The 18,633-nt window shown below is 45.5% G+C and overlaps 1 protein-coding gene across 1 annotated transcript; it reads left to right on the plus strand.

Annotated features, from left to right (window-relative positions):
• Window positions 1-9,299: 9,299 nt before the first annotated feature.
• PSPH (phosphoserine phosphatase) lies at window positions 9,300-15,401 on the plus strand. The gene is made up of 5 exons (XM_009903285.2): window positions 9,300-9,564; window positions 10,657-10,791; window positions 12,392-12,537; window positions 13,350-13,498; window positions 15,217-15,401. Exons 1-5 carry the CDS (start codon window positions 9,344-9,346, stop codon window positions 15,325-15,327), a joined length of 762 nt encoding a protein of 253 aa, XP_009901587.1. The 5' UTR covers window positions 9,300-9,343; the 3' UTR covers window positions 15,328-15,401.
• The last annotated feature ends 3,232 nt before the right edge of the window (window positions 15,402-18,633 follow it).

Raw genomic sequence — 18,633 nt, forward strand, 5'->3', positions numbered from 1 at the left:
TCGATAGAATTAATAGTTAAACGTTCCGGCTTAATCATCAAAATAGTTCCTGGTAAAAGTTCAGAGTCGAGGTTAATCAAAACTCGTCATTTCATGCAGAAGATGCAGCGTGGGCTGATGGGGCCTGCAAAGCCACTGCAGTGTGGCCCTGCATGCCCGGGTCTGATCGAGTCGGGGCCGGGTCCTTTCCGGGGCTCTCGGCTGGGATGATCTCTCCTGAGGTCTGGCACAGGCTTCCTGAGAGATCTGTGGAAGAAAAACAGAATTGTGAAGTCAAGGCAACTGTGACGGGCACTGGAAATGCTTGCCCTGCAGGGGCCATCAGGGCCCGTTCCTTGAGGCTGTGAAATGTTTTCATCTTGCCAGCTTTGGCTCCAAACTGGAACACAATTGACAGTTTCCTCTGAGAGGAGACTGAGAAGAGAGCTGCTGCCCTGGTTCCCTGTGTGCACCGTGTGCAGACTGTGCCAAGCCTGGCTCCTGCATTCTCCTGTCGGGGCCTGTAGCACCCAATGCCCATCTTGTGTATCTGAGGACACAACCCTGTTGGTAAATTTGAAGTATTTCATGAGGAAGGTGCCTGTCCTCAGAGTAATCGTGGCCTGTGGCTGCAGAGGTGTGCCAGGGTGATCCAGGCCAAGTGGTTGTTGGTGTTCCTGCAGCCTTTCTACTCCAGAAGATGCAGAGGGCAATGGCCCACAGGCCAGGACTTCCTCAGTGCATTGAACAAAGAAGGCAGATAGGCATCCCAAACACTCATCTATCAGCTGTGTGCATGGCACAGGGTAAATCTCCACCACTCCATCCCACTCTTGGCAGCAGGGAGTCCTGGGTACAACCCTGGATGCTGGGCTGCAGTGAGTCACTGTAGCAGTGCCTGGCACCAATGCCTTGGGCTGTTCCAGTAGTAAAGTCCAAGCCAGTTGTTGGGTACAGTTTAGCTGCAGGTATTTTGGGGGAGCCTGACTGAACAGTCAGTGAAACTGAAGAGTCAGGGCAGACCAGTTTTGGCAGCAGGCTGTGGCACCTGCTGGGAATCTGTTCTGCTGCTTTGGATGAAGACCTCAGGGTTTTGGGCAAAGCACCATCTTGTGCAGGAGACTGTCATGTGTGGCCTGTGAGCTGGACTTGTCAGGTCTTGAGGTGACAACTGTCCATAGGCTTGGGTTTCTGTTTTTAAACATTTTAGATGGAATTGGTCTTTGAACATAATACCACAGAAGTTTGGAGCCCTTTTGTTTAGCTGAGCAGTGCATACATCTTGTGAAATACTTGAATGCTGACACTTTAGAGGCTGGGCTTTCTGTTCTGTTACTGTTATCATTAGAAATAAACATTAAATATTGCAAAATGCAGGGAAATACACTTGGCACTTAAAATTTGGGTCTAGGACTCTGTTAATGGTTAGTCTTCACTTTTATTGGGATGCTACCAGCCAGCTGAAACCATAACAAAACAAACCACAGCCCTGAGAGGCTGCAGTGTTAATATTTGAGGTGCCTAGATGCAAAGTTAAAAACACCTGAATCCCCAGCTCTGGATTCTGTAGCCAACAGGTCACACACAAATATTTTCCTATTGCTTCTCTGGTATGGTGTTGCTTCGAGGCTCTCTCTTTCTCAGGGCTGTTCTCAGCAGAGGGCAGCCTTGGCAAACCCATAGGCACACCAGTGGGCACATGGCATTTTCTATTTTCCTTGCTGCTTTTCTGTGGCTCCTGTGGGTGATGTCCTGTAAAAAAAAGCAGGAATTACCCACCCTAAACACCTGCAGTGTGTGGGGCTGGCTGTGCCAGCAACATGGCCATTCCCCAAGCAGGTTCAGGTTTGTGAGGGAATTACTGAAGGAAAATGAAGCAGTTCTGGGAAATCTAGTTTCAATTTTAGATATTTTTGGGGGGGGAATAAAAAAAAATCAAACCATTTTCACAGGTATTTTAGTCTTTCATGTAGGTGGTCTCCACCTTTTGTACAGATTGAGAGGCCTCATTCAAGGCTTAGGTGCTGTGTTTGTATTGATAGCCACACATCCAGCTGAGCTCTGGTTTTTCACTCCTGAACACCCTCTTAAAGCTCCCATGCAGACCTCTCTCTCTGCTGGATCCAGTGTCTGAAAACAGTTATTTTTTATGGCACAGTAACATTTCTCAGTATAATTTTCACACTAACCCCACATTTTCCTGCATTTTCCCTTAATTTTTCAGTCTTAGTTGTAGTTGTTGAACTGTTTTGCATGCTTGTTTCTAACGTGCAGTAATAATTCAGGGCAGATGCTTACTGGGCCTAAGCTGTCCTCTGAAATCAATGGATTTACAACACATTACACAAGATGAGAATTATTTTAACTGAATTAAACCCAAGGTGTCTGTTAAGCTAAGCAAAATAAAGGGAATATTCTCCATGAAACAGCAGCAGCTCTCTTAAGTCAAATAATGCACTGCTTATCTTGGCAAAAAAACCTCTCTGAGATTCTCAGTAGAAGCAGTTTTCTTTCACCTTTATCAGGATCAGTTTTCATTTAACCTTATTCACAGAAGAGATTTCTAAACCTGTTCCTAAAACACACCACCAAAATAACAAACAGGACCAGGGGGAACAGTGAACCATGGGACCAGTTGCACAGCAAAAGGGGTTTGGTACCAGCTCTTCCTGACACAAGAAATTACTAACAAATGGTTGACACATGGTAATGAACTGAGAGTTTCTGAAAGACATCCCAGGGAAGAGAGCCACATAAGGCTATTACTGGTTTTAATTAATGCTTGTAATTTTGAAAGGCAACGCTGAGAGAATGGCAGAAGAATTGTGCATCGACTGTGACCGGTGCATCCAGTGGTGCAGAACAGTCTCTCAAGGCAAGCAGCAGTCATAAGACTCCTATCACAAGTGAGTGAAAGAAGCTAAATCAGCTAAATCAGGGTTCCTTGACCTTGAACCAACTGACCAGCTTCACAGCTCTGGGCTAGCAGGCTCCCATTTCTAACCCAGTGGCCCTGGCAATGCCTGAGGAAACTCTTGTGGGATGCCAGAACACAGGCACGGACAGGCCTGGCAGTGTTTCCACTGCTTTTGACAACACTGCAATTGAGGAAACAAAAGAGAGCTTTCTCACAAGGAGGAGTTTGCCTTTTTGCCTTAAAAGCTTTTGGTGAATTCTGATTTGATTTTGGGTGTGTAACACTGCTTGCTCTGATGCAGAGCACCAGCTTAAGCCAAAACACTACTTTTGAGTGAAATGACTCAAAATGCATTCCTGCAGTCAACTCCCCAAACCTTTCACCTCATCCCCAGCGAAAGAAAACTGTCTCTGCCGTGCCTCTGATTTCAGGCCAAGAGCAACTCTTTTGACTGCTGCTGCTCAGAGCCCCTCCTCAGCTCTGCGTGGAGTGCCTTTGCCAAGGGCCGTTTTGTTCCCCGTGCCCGTGGCACAGGCTGGCTGCCCGGTGAGCCAGCTCCCCATCACCTCGGTCTGCCGCCTGCCAAGCCAGCGCCTGCCCAAGCTGCGAGCGCCCCGCACTGGGCCTGAGCTCCTCCCCCGACGTAGGCAAGGGAACACCTCTCCTCCCTACGCCTGTCAGCGAACAGCTGGACTTCTCTGGTTACATGTGTGTAACCTTTAAAAAAACCAACATCCCGGCTGCCTTACTCAGCAGATTATAAAAGAGTGATTTCCAAAATGCGGCTTGCTTCCAGATCAGCCCGTGCCGTGCTGTTGATGTGACCGAAGGTCTCAGCTGATCCCTGCTTTTCTTGTGCAGCCAAGAGGTTTGCAGCAGCAGCAGCCACGGCCGGTACAATACTGTAAGTCACTGGGAGCACTGGGGTTTTTTGGTTGTTGTCGTTTGTTTTGTTTTGTTTAGTTTTTTTTTCTCTCAGTTTGGAAGGGGTTGGAGTTTGGTGTATCAGATCCAGAACAGCAGATTTTCCTAGCACAGAAAAAGAAGAGTGTCTTCTGCTGGGGCTGTGACTGTGCTGCCCTGCAAGATGCAGCAGCAAGGTGGTGCCTGGCTTATAAGAGCGGTGTGAATGAATGATGCAATCGTGCAGGGGGGACACATCATCATATGGTCAGGCAGGCAAGAGGGGATTGGAGCGTTGGGAGGTGTATGTCAACATCCAGCATCCTTCTGCCTCTTTTCAACCACTTTTCAGAAGGTGCTTAAACTAATTCCCTGTTAGGCACTGCTGTTCAGGTGTTAGTGTACAGCTGCCAACAATTCATCTCTTGACTTGCAGGTCAAGATTTGTCTTACCACCTTTAAAAATGGAACAGAAAAGCAGGAGTGTGAAGCAAACTGAGTGAGGTTAAGGACTGAATCCTTCTGTTCTCACACTGAAAACCACAGAGGCTCACAGTGAAGGATGGATGGGTTGAACTGTTAAAGAGTGCTACTTGCAGGGATAAAAACAGTCCTAATTGGCTTAAATATAATTAATCTCCTTGAATGCACCCCTGTTCCTCCAAAGCTTTCCAACCATATTGCTAACACTGAGAATTAAACCTCAGCACAGAAAAGCTTCATCACAACATTATTCCCATTTTCCAGACACAGAACTAGAAACAATGAGGATTAAACTAATACCATGGAAACACCCCCTGTGGGCAGGCTTACAGGCAGGATCATTCCTGTAGTGGGAGCAGGTCCTGAGGAAAGTTTCAAGAACTATTTTCTCCAAATCCCTTACTCCAAGCAGCAGTTTCCCTCCAGTGCAACAGCAAGAGCTGCATTTCTGTTCACCTGGCTGCAAGGTTACTCTGCTGTGGGGATGGACCTCAGAGTACCTCAGCAAAGTGCTCACTCTCACCCTGCCAAATGGCAATCAGAAGTACCAGAAACTGTTTGCAAACTAAGATACTCCTGAGTGGTGTGTTGAGAAAGATGTTTTAGGGAACATTTGATTAAGATTCACTTGAATCTTCGTTATTTTTTTGCCACGGCTATAAATAGGAACAATGCAAAGGAGCAGCGTGGCAGCACTTTTGAAGGCTGGAGTCTGCTAACAAGTGAAGTCTAGTCACAATGGGGATTTTGAGATCTTGTCAAGGCTTTATCAAAACAGACCAGAACACAGCTGGAGTTCTGGGTATCAGTTGCTTGCCCCTCTCAATTACGTGGAGCAGAAACTGCGGATGTTTGGTTTTCACGGTGCGGGAAGTGCCCTTCTCTGGAGGGTCAGCAAACAGAGGAGATTTCAGTTGTTTTCCTTTGGCATGTGGCCTTACATAATTCCTGTGCTTGCTGCTGTGACTCCACCCTCTCTGTTACAAAACAGAATAATTACCTGTGGAAATGCAAGTAGGTTTTTTCCACCAAATGGCCTAATGAAGTACTTGACAGTCTGGAGGCAAGGAGATCTCACGGGAATTCCACTTTTCCCTTGTGATTTCCTTTTTTCTCCATCTTTAGCTCATTTCCCCCTACCTCTCTCTCCCTCTGTCACTCTTTTCTCACATCTTCTCTAGTCATTTCTTTGCCCACTGTTTCTTCTCTTCCCAATTTTCTTCCTCTCAGCTTTTCCTCGTGGTATTTTGTTTGGAGGCCTGTCGGAACGTTTGCTGCTCGGACGCTTTTCCAGCACGCAGATAGCAGGATAGGAATGGGTGACCTATCTGAAATTCAGTGGCAGAAAGATCAGGGATTTTTCTACCCAGGTTTTTCATATGGAGAGAGAACTCATATTTTTTTTGGTGGGAGTTTCTTTTTGCTTACCTTTTCATTAAAGCCATCAGATGCCCTGTATCTCAGAGCGAGTCATTAATCTCTGCCAAGTGTAGAGGCCTAGACCACTCTGAAAGAAAAATTTGCTGTTCCTCTATTACAGCTCTTAGAGATTTGTCCATAGAAAGGTTTTACATAGTTCATGTTTACAGGTGACACCTACTTGTGGACAAGCTACTGCAGCTCTCCTTAATTTCCTATGTGCACTTCCCCAGAGGTCAGTTCTAGGCAGCTTCCTGGTGGTTGCCATGCCAGGATGGCCCAGTGAAAACAGAGGAAACAAGGGAGGGAGCAGAATGCCTCCTGCTTGTATTTTTCCCCATTACTCAGTCACAAATTGCCTTATGTTCTCATCTATGTTTAGGGCTGGGAAAAACAATTCACAAGTTAGTGACACTGGCATGTTCCCACCTGGAATGGCATTTGCCAGCCTCAGAAGCTGGTGGTAATCCCTGGAGCTCTGCCAGCATGGGCAGAAGAACCTTATTTCATTCCATGTGAACCACCTGTAACTCTTACCTTTACCTTTCCTAAGATGAAAACTCTCTGCAACAGCTGAAGCTTCCTTCACATGTTCTCCTCTTTGCTCCTGTATTAGCTTCATTATTTTACAGTTCATCAAAAGTGTCCAAGACCAGGTCTGTGTTTTCCAGGACTTGGTGCCCAGCTGTAGCAGAAAGTGCAAAGACTTTAGCAGGTCACAGGCCAAGGGAGGTCAGGAAACACTGATGGTTTCTGCATTCCAAAACATAATTCTTCCTTTCCAACTTGTCCTTTCTGGCTACTATAAACCATGGCTTGAAACTCTTTTGAAAGAATTATTGCATGGCATAAAGAAAGGACAGGGTTAATTCAAACCCTGGCTTCACAACTGGTATCTGTAATTCTTCCTTTAACTTGTCTATTTGACCATCAAAGTGCAAAGTTTACCACAGTGGTGGCCTTGTCATTGTAAGGAGCATCCAAAAGGGAAAGGAGCATGGGAAACATGGAAACCAGAGAGAAGGAAAAGTTTAAAGTCTGTTCCTTCCTGCTCCCAATGCATATTTGTAGCAGTAACATTTTTCTCAGATTAAAATTTTGAAGACCTGTATCCAGAAATGCATTTCTAGTACCTGAAGGGATCCTACAGGAAGGCTGCAGAGGGCCTTTTCATAAAGGTGGCTAGCGATGGGACAAGAGGGAATGCTTTGAAACTGAGGGAGAGTAGGTTTAGACTGGCTCTTAGGAAGAAGTTCTTCAATACAAGGGAGGTAGAACTCTGGAATAGGCTGCCCATGAAAGCTGTGGATGCCTCCTCCCTAGGGATACTCAAGGCCAGGTTGGATGAGGCCTTGAGCAGCCGAGTCTAGCTGAGAGGCGTTCCTGCCCATGGCAGGGAGGGTGAAGTGGATGATCTCTAAGGTCCCTTCCAACCTAGGCCATTCAATGATTTCAGGTTCTCACCAAGAAACCACATCATAGCATGGTGTCCTCACACAGTGACATTGCATCACTGTGTGGTAATGTTGCAGTGCAGCATGAGGCAATGTGAAGGCTTTGCATAAGAAGGAATCAGTATTGGAACACCGTGACGCAACCACAGTGATGAAATGAGTTTGTCCAGTAGAGCAAATCTTTACAATTGGCACCAAACCCACAAATTAACTTTTTTTGGGTGGACTTCATAGTTTCCAATAGGCTGGGGGGAAAAAATAAATTAACACCCTGTCAATTATAAAATGTTAGTGGGTGTTTTTGAATGTCACTGAACAAATCTCTCTTGGCCAATGGCTTGGCCAAGGCCTGCCCTAAAATCAAAGCTCTCCTGCTCAGAAAAATCAACATCTTCCACTGGGAATATAAACAGTGCTCTGGAGCCAATGTCAAGTCAAGGCTAGCACAAAGTAAACTTGGATTTCATGTGTCACCTGTTCACCACGTGCTAAGTCTCAGCTCAGAGCCAGTCTCTGTCAGAGGGAAGTTGTTTATGTCCATGGCCACTGAAAGGAGAGAGGTTTCTGTTCCACGCCATGCTGAAGGCACAGAACTGTATTTCTTATATCTACAGTGCAGTCTTTATAGAGAAAAATTATCAAAGCCCACATGCTGTCTGTAGCAAACCATTCTTCAGTGATGCTTCTACAGCTAGACTAGAGCTTTACAATATGTTGTGAGGAAAAAACCCTTGCTTTGATCATTAACTCTTCAGCTGTGGTCCCTCAGCAGCCACCTCAGGAAGCAGCATCGGTGCTTTCCATGTGTGATCCCTGGGTGACCCCTGTCTAGCAGTGAGCTATGTCAGTACCCATCAGCTCCTGTACTTTTCCACAACAAGCTACACAGTGATCATCTTCACTGGATGGCTTTTGGATCTGGGGGTGCAAAGTTTGTCCAAAAATGGAAACATACTAAACGCTTTGTGGGAGCTTGAGTGTAAAACTTCTCACCATCAAGACTGACATGATATATAGGAGAAAACCAAACTTGTGAGAGGAAAACAGAAAGTGAAGGTATATAACACAATGAAGATATGTTTGATGGGGGTTTTTTTTGCTGTCTTAGAAAAATAGGCAACCTGCTAGCCAGATCAATGACCGAAGGCATGTCCTGAGAAACATTGAAGAGATCAGAAGAGACAACTCTGTGTCTCTTCCCTACAAAACTCTGTGAAGTGAGGGATGGAAAGCTGTTATTTCTGTCAGATTGGTAAACAGTAAGGTCCACACTGAATTCCCTTTGAATTCCCTCTGAAAGGGTAAAGCACAAGAGGAGTAGGGTAGAGTAAGAGAATTACTCAGGGTAGAATAAGACAATACTTCATTAACACTTGGTGCTTCTGATCTACAGAAGTGCTCAACATAGTTAAGTGAACAGACATAAAAGGGAAGAAAACAAACTTTTGTCAGGCTTTGTTATGGAAGAAGTTGGGTCATGATGATCATCTCAATGGGTTGAGTGAAGTTCTCCAAGCCCAAGACTTTATAAAAGACTACTTCTCAATGCTAATGGCCAAATTTTCTGTGCATTCATAGATGATGAGGATATTTAGTTTATATTAATCTGGACATAGGAAAGGATCTAACCTTTTAAGGACATGGTTTAGTGGTGACCTTGCAGTGCTGGGTTGAAGATTGGACTAGATGATCTTGAAGGTCTCTTCCAATTTCTGTGGTTCATGATTTAGGGGCAACCACTCACTGATAGGTTTAAGATAGTTATGTCTACTGCAATCAAGCAAATCCTTAAGAGCCAAGTGTCTTCTGCTATACCCTGGAGCAACTAATTTGACATAATAGACTGGGCCTGATGCAAAATCAGGATCCATTTGAGTAGTGAGGGCAAGATGAGACAAAGAACTGCAAATCCCGCCCCGCACTTGGCAGCTGGATGCTTCAGCAAATGCCAAGTATTGCAACCTTGAACCCCATGTGAACATCAATGGGCTGAGCCTGCAGAGAGCAAATCAGCAACTGCCCAAAGCTCCACGGCCCACCTGTAACGTAATTTGAACATCAGTAGGCAGCAACAGCAGAGAGCAAATCAGCAAGCGAGCCAGGCCCCCACACCACTCGTGCTCTTTGATAAAAGCTGGCTACCGGGCTGTGCTCGTCCCTACTCAGGAGAATCAGCCCAGCTGCACCAATGGCTCAAGACACAGTGCAGTACTCTCACTCAGAGAAAGACTTTATCTTGTCCCCATGCAGCAAGAAGCTTCCCAAAAGGATGGCGTCCCTCATGGAGTTGAAAGAGATCTTCCGCAGCGCCGACGCGGTGTGCTTTGACGTGGACAGTACAGTGATCAGGGAAGAAGGCATCGATGAGCTGGCCAAGTTCTGTGGAGTTGGAGATGCCGTGGCAGAGATGTATGTATATTTGCTCTTTACTTCCTTGCAGTAGGAGTAGGAAATAAGCATGGATAAGGTTGATCTGGGCCAATGAATTTGCTGTAGGGATTAATTCAGCTCCGTCGTAAAGAAGCGATTGCAGTTTAAAGAAGGATTTCAGGAGTAATGAGCAGACTGAATGCATCATGAATAACTGCTTCTGGAATCGTCAAGCCACTCAAGGAAACTATACAGCAATTCCCCCAGTGTAAATTTCTTCAACAGGCTAAGCTCAGCCCTCATCATTACACCTGGCTAAGCACCAGCAAACCTTGTTAGGAGACAGAGGAGAGAGGACAACTCTCTTAACTCTTCTCTCAGGCTGATCTTGTTCCCATTGAAGCTTGTAGCAAAAGTTCAGTTCAGAGAACAGCGTCTGGGATGCACTTTAGCAGTACTGGTCCCAGTGGCTCAGATGGAAACACAGAGGGAGTGAAGCACTTTGCCTTAGCGGTTCTCCTGAGTTCAGAGCTGTGGCGATCTACCAGTGGCTGCTGCCAAGCTTTTCTTTTACCAGTCTTCTTCCTTAGCACAGATATGGTATAACCTAGAACATTTTTGTTTCCTACCCTTGATAGAATCATAGAGTCAGTCAGGGTTGGAAGGGACCACAAGGATCATCTAGTTCCAACCCCTCTGCCATGGGCAGGGACACCCCACACTAGATCAGGCTGGCCAGAGCCTCATCCAGCCTGGTCTTAAACACTTCCAGGGATGGGGCCTCAACCACCTCCCTGGACAACCCATCCCAGGGCTTCACCACTCTCACGGTGAAGACCTTCCTCCTCATGTGCAGTCTGAATCTCCCCACCTCAAGCTTCATTCCATTCCCCCTAGTCCTATAGGGGGATATCCTAAGAAGTCCCTCCCCAGCCTTCTTGTAGGCCCCCTTCAGATAGTGGAAGGCCACAATAAGGTCACCTCAGAGCCTTCTTTTCTCCAGACTGAACAGCCCCAACTCTTTCAGTCTGTCCTCACAGGAGAGGAATGATCCTTGTCATTCTTCTGTAAGTGTTCTTGGGAGAAGCCTCGGGTTGTCCAGTGTCACTGACTTGCTTTGTCACAATCTAGGACCCGCAGAGCGATGGGTGGCAGTGTGACGTTCAAGGCAGCTTTGACGGCGCGACTGGGGCTCATCCGGCCCTCCTACGAGCAAGTGCAGAAACTAATATCTGACAACCCCCCCGAGCTAACACCAGGAATAAGGTAAGAAGAATTTGAAATGATCCAACAAAAAACTCTGCCAAAAGCACATGGCATAAATGAACAAAATCCTGTGGCATTAGTGAAGGCTCTAAGACCATCATGTAACTGCCTTCCTACTCCACTTCCATGTTGTGTACAAAGCTGCTATCGAGAGCTTAAAATGGCCTGAGTCCACCTCAAGTGCCAGAGCATCCATGGAAAAATGACAAGAGTCTTAGGTATGAACTGGCTTTTTGGTTGGCAAGCTCAAATTCTGGCTCAAGGATTAAACAGGCATGGAGAAGAATCTGTTCAGTCACATCTGGGTTTTGAGAAGTGATGGAACTGGGAGGAGATCTAATAGCCAGTATGAACTACTGGTTTGCTCTACTCTGCAATTCTATTACCTCTTCTTCAGTCACTCAGCTTAAGGGATCCATCATTCAGAGCTACCCATTCTGTACTGGTCTCTAAAAATCATTTACAAAATCATTAGGGGGGGATACAATTTCTATGTGTGCATTCAGTCATCTTTGGACTTGGGATAAACATTAGTTGTTTAAAGTGAAAAGTGGGGTGGCTTGTTTTTTTTTTTTCCTATTCAGATTTTTTTCCCAAACAACTGAGAAGAATAGCTTTTTGGTACTACAAACCCTGGCCATAGCTCCAAGTCTTGAATGTTTTTAGTGCATCCAACGATTTCAGAAGATATTGTGCATTTTCTCCCCCAAAATGAAGCACATGCTCCGCTCTTTCTGAAGGCATAGCTAGATGTAACTACAAAGAGAACATTGTTGGCTTGTTTGGAACCACATGATTTTCCTTTTCATTCCTTCCCTTTCTTCCTCCTTTTCTGTGTAGCCTGCTTTAAGCCTCCACTTTGCTTTTGAGTCTTTAGTGTTTCCGCCGTCACTGCTACCACTTCTACAGCTCTGCACTGCTGCATGCTGATCTTCCTGCTTCCAGCGCCAAGGCCCCTAAACTTTTAACTGCCTTCAAGCCCCACTGACATTAACTGGGTCCAAAAACTTTTTGAATCCTCTCCTGTAGCTGTTGCCCTCTTCTAAAGATGGCATCCATGTTCAGCATCTGAGGGACCAACTCTGAGTTATGTTTGCACTCTGCACACTTTTCAGCCTCCTTCTGCCTGCTGGTGCAGTGGCTTTATCTCCCCACACCCATTCCCTACCTTTTCCTCTGCATTATAAATTCATTTTCTTGATGCTGTTTTACCTCAGGAAAAAAAAAACTCTTGACTTGTTGGAAGAGAATTGTTGGTGGTGTTCACATCTGTCCATGTGAACAGCACAAAAATGTATAGAAAGCATTTCTAGTGAGTGCTTGTTTCCAAGCAACCAAACACCTGCCTGCCCCTGGACATGATGGTTTTGTTCAGCTCTTCTCAAGCAAGGTGTATGCACAAACTTGCAAGAAAAGAAGGAAAAGCTTTGGGCAGCAGAGGTGGATGGAGCTGGAAAGCAGCACACATCCTAACTGACCTGGAAGAGCACCAAGTAATGGGCAGCCTTGTTTAGAAAAGATGTATTTGAACTTTCCTCTTATCCCTAGATGCTGCCAGGCACTCATGCTTGGTGACTGACTGACTGTTCTTTCCCCTCAGGGAGCTGGTGAGCAGGCTTCACGAACGAGGAGTCCAGGTCTTCTTGGTCTCTGGGGGGTTTCAGAGCATCGTGGAACACGTGGCCTTGCAGCTGAACATTCCGACAGCAAACGTCTTTGCCAACAGGCTGAGGTTTTACTTTAATGGTGAGATGCCCTGAAGGTCTCTTTTCTCTGCTAATTAATGCCACTCTTTTGGCTCATGCTCTCAGATATTGGGCTACAGGCTACTGTCCAGCCTGCATGACCTTGTCACCAATCTAGCTAGCTTCAAGTAGGAGACCCACAAGACCTTACCAGTGAGTTCAGGTCATTTTCCCAAGGTATGAAACAGAGCTGTAGATGTGTTTTAATTGCAAGCTGTGTGAAAGGTAACACACATTACAGCTGGAGAAACCAGAATTTCATTTTCTCTTGCTCCTTCAAATTCAGAGAGTTTCTTACCTGCTTTCAGAGGCAAACGTCCCTTTCAGTGACTCTGAGGTATGTGTGGAGACCAAGGTACTTTAGCAGAGCTCCTCTGGACTTTAAGCTAGTGTGATCAAGCAGAACCCCAGTTAAGGAGGTTGTTTCTTACTCAGTGTTTCATACACCGTTTACACTTCATACTGAATGTTGCTTCTGAAATGGTTACACCAGGATGGTGGGACCAGAGTGAGTGGGGATGCATTTGTAATGCTACCCACATAGGTTTTCTACTTTTCATGGTATCATAGAATGGCTTAGTTTGGGAGGGACCTTAGAGATCATCTGCTCCAACCTCCTCTCAACAATCTGAAAACATCTCCACCTAAGACTTAGCAAAGCCCTAGTTTTTATGCTTACCTTCTAATTACTTTTTGGGGATGCTGAAATTGTGAGGCTTATAGGACTGTGTGAAGTTAGCTGCTCTCTTAAGGCCTTAGGACATTATCCTTCTTCCCGCTCTGTGTCTAACTTGACCTTCCACCATGTTCTAGGAGAATATGCAGGATTTGATGAAACACAACCAACATCTGAATCAGGGGGGAAAGGAAAGGTTATTACTCATTTGAAGGAACAGTTCAACTTCAAGAAAGTAGTTATGATTGGAGATGGAGCTACAGACATGGAAGCTTGTCCTCCTGGTGTAAGTATTAAAGAACTAGAATTCTAAGTTCCTTTTGAGCAAAAAGGACAAAACAAAGTGTGGTTTAAACTCTTTGTGGGACTTCAGGGAAGATCTTTAGCACTTCCCACAGCCCAAGAGATCTGTGTAGGTAGTTTTCCCCTAGAAAGCCTGCATCATGCAATGTTTGAGTGCTCTCAGTTCAGACAGTCTCTAAGTCAGGTTGCTGGCTGGGTCCAGCTGGGCTGTGTGACAATCATGCAATCTGTCTCAAATCAAGTGATCTTATCCATCTGCCTTTCCCCTCTGTCCCTGCAGCCAGTGCTGGCTTCTGTACAGAAGCCTTACCCTGCTTTTGAGCAATGATTTATGATGCTCAGCATGATGGTGTGGCATAGACCTGGTGCACTTTTACCTGCTATCAGCCTAGGATGAGGGTTCTTCTCACCATACAGTGATGGCACCTTTGAAGAGATCTGCCTGACAGAGTGAAGGAATTAAAACAAATCAATTAAAAGGCCACCTTTATAAATGGTTGTTGCACAGAGGAACTTAACTTCATCTGCCCTTTTGCACCTTTCTCTAAATAGAAGTACCCCAGTGCCCTTTCTTCACCAGTGCTGAGGGAGAGATATCCCAGTGCATGGAGATGCACAGGAACAAATTCTAGGAGCTCCTGTGGTGTGAATTAAGACAGCTGGACCCTGCCTGTTAAATCTATGCACAACCATAGCTGTGCTAAATGCCTTCCACCCACAGGCAAAGAAAAGCAGCAGTGGAAATTTTAAACACTGTGCTTTCACTGCAGATGCTTTTCTGAGATGTAGAAATGATGATTGGTGCTGGTTAATGATTGAAGACAGAGTTAATGGTTACTGCTGGTATCTATCAAATGAGGTCAACAGAGTTAAGATAAACAGTATTAGGGATAATGGGGAGATGCTGCATGCAAGTTCCAATGTTAACTCATTCTGGAATTATTGCCTTATTGCATCACAGTTAGAGCAGGTTTTCAGGAAAATCTCAGATCTGAACAATCCTGAAGGTCTGAGGCACTTGAGAGACAACTTCCCTATGGGAGCAAAACTCTGATAACCAAGGTGGAGCAACATTTAAAAGTTGTTGTTAATAAATCTGGACAAATAAACAGGGAAAGTAAAATGGGGAGTTCTGAAATCCAGTCTTAAACCCAAACTTATTTGCTGAGAAGTTCCATTCCTTGCATGAAACTGCATTGAGTACTGGGTTCAGTTCTGGGCACCACAGTATAGAAGAGACCTTGAGGGGCTGGAGTGTGTCCATAGAAAAGCAATGAGGCTGGTGAGGGGTTTGGAGGGCATCATATGAGGAGTGGCTGAGGGAGCTGGGGTTGTTTAATCTAGAGAAGGCTGAAGTGATCTTAACTGCTCTCTACCTCTACCTGAAAGGAGGTTGGAGTGAGGCTGCTGTTGGTCTCTCCACCCAAATAAGCAGCAACAGGATGAGAGGAAATGGGTTTAGTTTGTGCCAGGGGAGGTTTAGATTGGACTTCTTTAGTGAGAGAGTAGTGAGGGGTTGGAACAGGCTGCCCATGGAGGTGGTGGAGTTGCCACTGCTGGAGGTGTTCAAGAAGCTGTAGACGTGGACATGGTTTAGAGGTCATGGTAGCTGGCTTATGGTTGGACTCAATGCTCCTAAAGATCTTTTCCATGATGATTCTATGGTTCTATAATACCTGTGTCCACTTTCTGTTTTGCCAGGACTGCTTCATTGGGTTTGGAGGAAATGTAATCAGAAAGCAAGTAAAGGAGAAAGCCAAATGGTACATCACTCACTTCGACGAATTGCTAAAGGAGCTGGAAGAGCGATAAATTATACAGTCAAATAATGTATTTAACAACTGTAAATCCATTATACATTGCAATTAAACAGGTATTTGTTTGCAAACTTGTGTTCTGCCTTTGTTTTTTTTAATGATTCTGGGTGCTGGGGACCTTCATCTCTGGCCTGAAACTCGTGCAGCAAATGGCACCTTTCTACTCAAATGTTTTGTGAGGAACGTGACGAGATGGAAGCTGATGAAGCTATTAGGAAAGGTAGTGGAGTGGTCAGGTATTGGAACAGGCTGCTCAGAGAGGTGGTGGTGTCACCACCCCTGGGTCTGTTCAAGAAATGTGTGAATATGGCCCTTTGGGACATGGTTTAATGGCCATGGTGGCGTTGGACTGATGGTTGGACTGGATGATCTCAAAGGGTTTTTCCAACCAAAACTGTTCTATGATTCCGTTATGTAAAGGATGAGTGTTGGGAGGACAGAGCCAGGCTCTGCTCAGTGATAGGATAGAGGGCAATGGGTGCAAGCTGGAGCAGAGGAGGTTCCATGTGAACATAAGGAAAAAATTTCCCACTGTGAGGGTGACAAAGCCCTGGCGCAAGCTGCCCAGAGAGGCTGTGGAGTCATTCCAAACTTACCTGGCGTTCCCGTGCGACCTAAGTGATCCTGCTCTGGCACTGGGGTTGGACTGGATCATCTTTCAAGGCCCCTTCCAACTCCTAACATTCTGTGATTCTGTGTTCCTGTTCTGGTTGCTGCTTCTGGTTTTCAGGTTTTTGGGGTGTTGGTCTTTTCTGCTGGGCTGGCTTCAGCATGCTTGGGTGAGTGGAACTGTTTTATTGCTGGTTGCTGCTGCTGCTTCTGCATTTTGCTGTGCTTTTCTGCAAACAGGCTGAGGTCACTGTATCATTGCCAGTAAAACTCTTTATCTCAACTCTTTATCTCAACCCAGAGGTTGCTGGGTTTTTTTGGTGTTACTTTCCCTCTTGTCTCTGTGTGGGGAGAGGGGCTTGTGAGAGCAGTTACCCCAGGACAGAGGCTGAGTGTTCCAATTCTCCTGCATCCCACCACATAGTTCACACAAGTGATGTGCCTGCCTTCCAGGCACAAGACCATCACTGGTTTCCACAACTTCCACTACCTTTCCTTCATCTAATAAAATTAGAGCAGGCTGTTCCTGTCAATTTGTTTAAGCATCACCAACAATTCAAACAAATCCTGATTCTGTCCATTCTATGACACCATCAGGATGGATGTAAGGAAGAAAGAGTTGAAGCCCCAGGGAGTGATAAATCTCAGCTCTCAGTGCTGCCATCTCATGTTTTGGCACACTTAATGCAGTAAGTGCTTAATGTTACCACAGCATTTCAATGCTAGAAACTTAGGGTTAAAAGAAAACAAATCCAGACACAAACTTCTCAGGGCAGACATACAGAATCACAGAACTGGTTTGATTGGAAAATACCTTCAAGATCAAGTCCAACCATTATCTAACTCCACCAAGTCTGGTGCTGAAGCATATCCCCCAGCACCCCATCTATGCATTTTTTAAGCACCTCCAGGGAAACATCACCCCTCTTAGTTTAAAACTGTCATCCCTTCTTCTGCCCCAACAAACCCCACTAAAAAGACTGTCCTCACCTTTTTTGTAGCCCCTCTTTAAATACTGGAAGGCTGCTGTAAGGTCTTCCTGGAGCCTCCTCTACTGAATTTAAATACAGAGTTTAAACAACTTCACAAAAGCCAAGGCAGACAATAGTTGGCAGGTTGCTCACCAGAACTCTTCTGGGACTACTAAAGATGATCTCTTTTAAATTCTTCCTGAGAAAAATCTCAGCCAGCTCCAAGGGCAGCTCATGTACAATCATGCTTTTGTTTAGTCAAGACTGCCTGAGTAGAACAAGCATGAACTCCTTCTGCTCTGTGTTCCTCTCCAGTTCTAGTTATGAAGCAGAAGTGTGTGTTTGCTGCAGTTTGATTTGAATTAAAAGGCCACTAAAACAAACCTAACTAAATAATCTAACCTCCAGCTAATCAGCCACAGCTACAGGCCCTGACTCAACAAACCCTGTGAGAAGCTTTGCTGCCCATATATGTAATTTCACTAATGCCACAGTCAGGAGACATGCAGGAGGCTCTGAGCCACAGAGATGTTAACATTCACAGCAGTGTCTTCTGCCAGTGTGAGTGCTATGGAAACATGGCACTGTGCCACTGATTTCACAAGAGCTCTTTAGGTCTGACTGGTTTGAAAAAATACCACCCCTCCCCTTCCACTGGGCAAATATCAAGCCTGACCTCTAGTCCAGGAGTTACCAGAAGGATTACTTAGCTTTATAGGTGGCTGAGAGCTTTTGCCTGTAAAACACTGGGAAAGAGCAGGAGGGGAAAAAAGCAGTGTGAGGGAAGTTGCAGTGTTACAACCAAGCTACCCACTGACCTGAACATAGCCCACCACAGCAGAGCAAAGTCTGGAGAGTAACATAGATTTTGTGTATCTGATCTTCAGGTGGGTGTCCTCACCAAGAGCGCTGGGAGGCTCACTGCTTCGTATACAGCCTTTCATTTTAATGCAATTACTAAGTGAGGCAGTTTAAGTGCAGTTTGCATAAGGGGAGGCCTTAGAAGAACAGTTTGCAGGAAGAAATCAGGACAAGTAAACCTGAGTTTCACTGTGTCCTCGTAGCAGTGGAAGAATCAATAACCAGAGACACTTCCAAACACTGGCAACTCTACAAGTTCTGCTCTCAACAATGCTGAAGAACTCCTAGTCAAAGGAAGAAGGCAGACTTGTCCATGAAATCAAGAGGGAAATCACAACAGCATTCACAGCAAGGGCAACCCAACTTCAGAAAAGGCTCAGGCCAAGGGAAGCAAGAGAAGCCTGGCATTGCTGATGTCCTGTGCTATGTTTGTTGAGTTTACATCGTTATCTGTAACTATTAACAGGAGCTAATCTCTCCCTGAGGACAGCCAGAGCTCAGGTCTGAAGCTCAGAACAACAGGAGGTACATTTGTAATACATGATAGCACCACTAGTGGGAATTCAGATCTCTTAAGACCTCTAAAGAGAGAAGAAGAGTCTTGTGCTCTGTGGCCACCCTCCAGAATGTCCAGTGTAAAGATTTTTTTTATTCATGCAAAACTTCATGGGCCTTAACCAAGAGCTCTGGCTGACTGAATTTAGTTCTCAGGGCTCCTGGCTGGGAGTAAGGAACACAGATTGCATCAGAACCCACTAAATCCTCCCACCTCCAAAAATTATTTCTGCCTTTAGTCCCTGACTCAACTTGCTGGTTATAGGGGGTAAGTTACAAGCATAATTCTTTAGGAACAACAAACA

Source organism: Dryobates pubescens, chromosome 13, assembly GCF_014839835.1.
Source record: "Dryobates pubescens isolate bDryPub1 chromosome 13, bDryPub1.pri, whole genome shotgun sequence".
Taxonomy (NCBI): Eukaryota; Metazoa; Chordata; class Aves; order Piciformes; family Picidae; genus Dryobates; species Dryobates pubescens.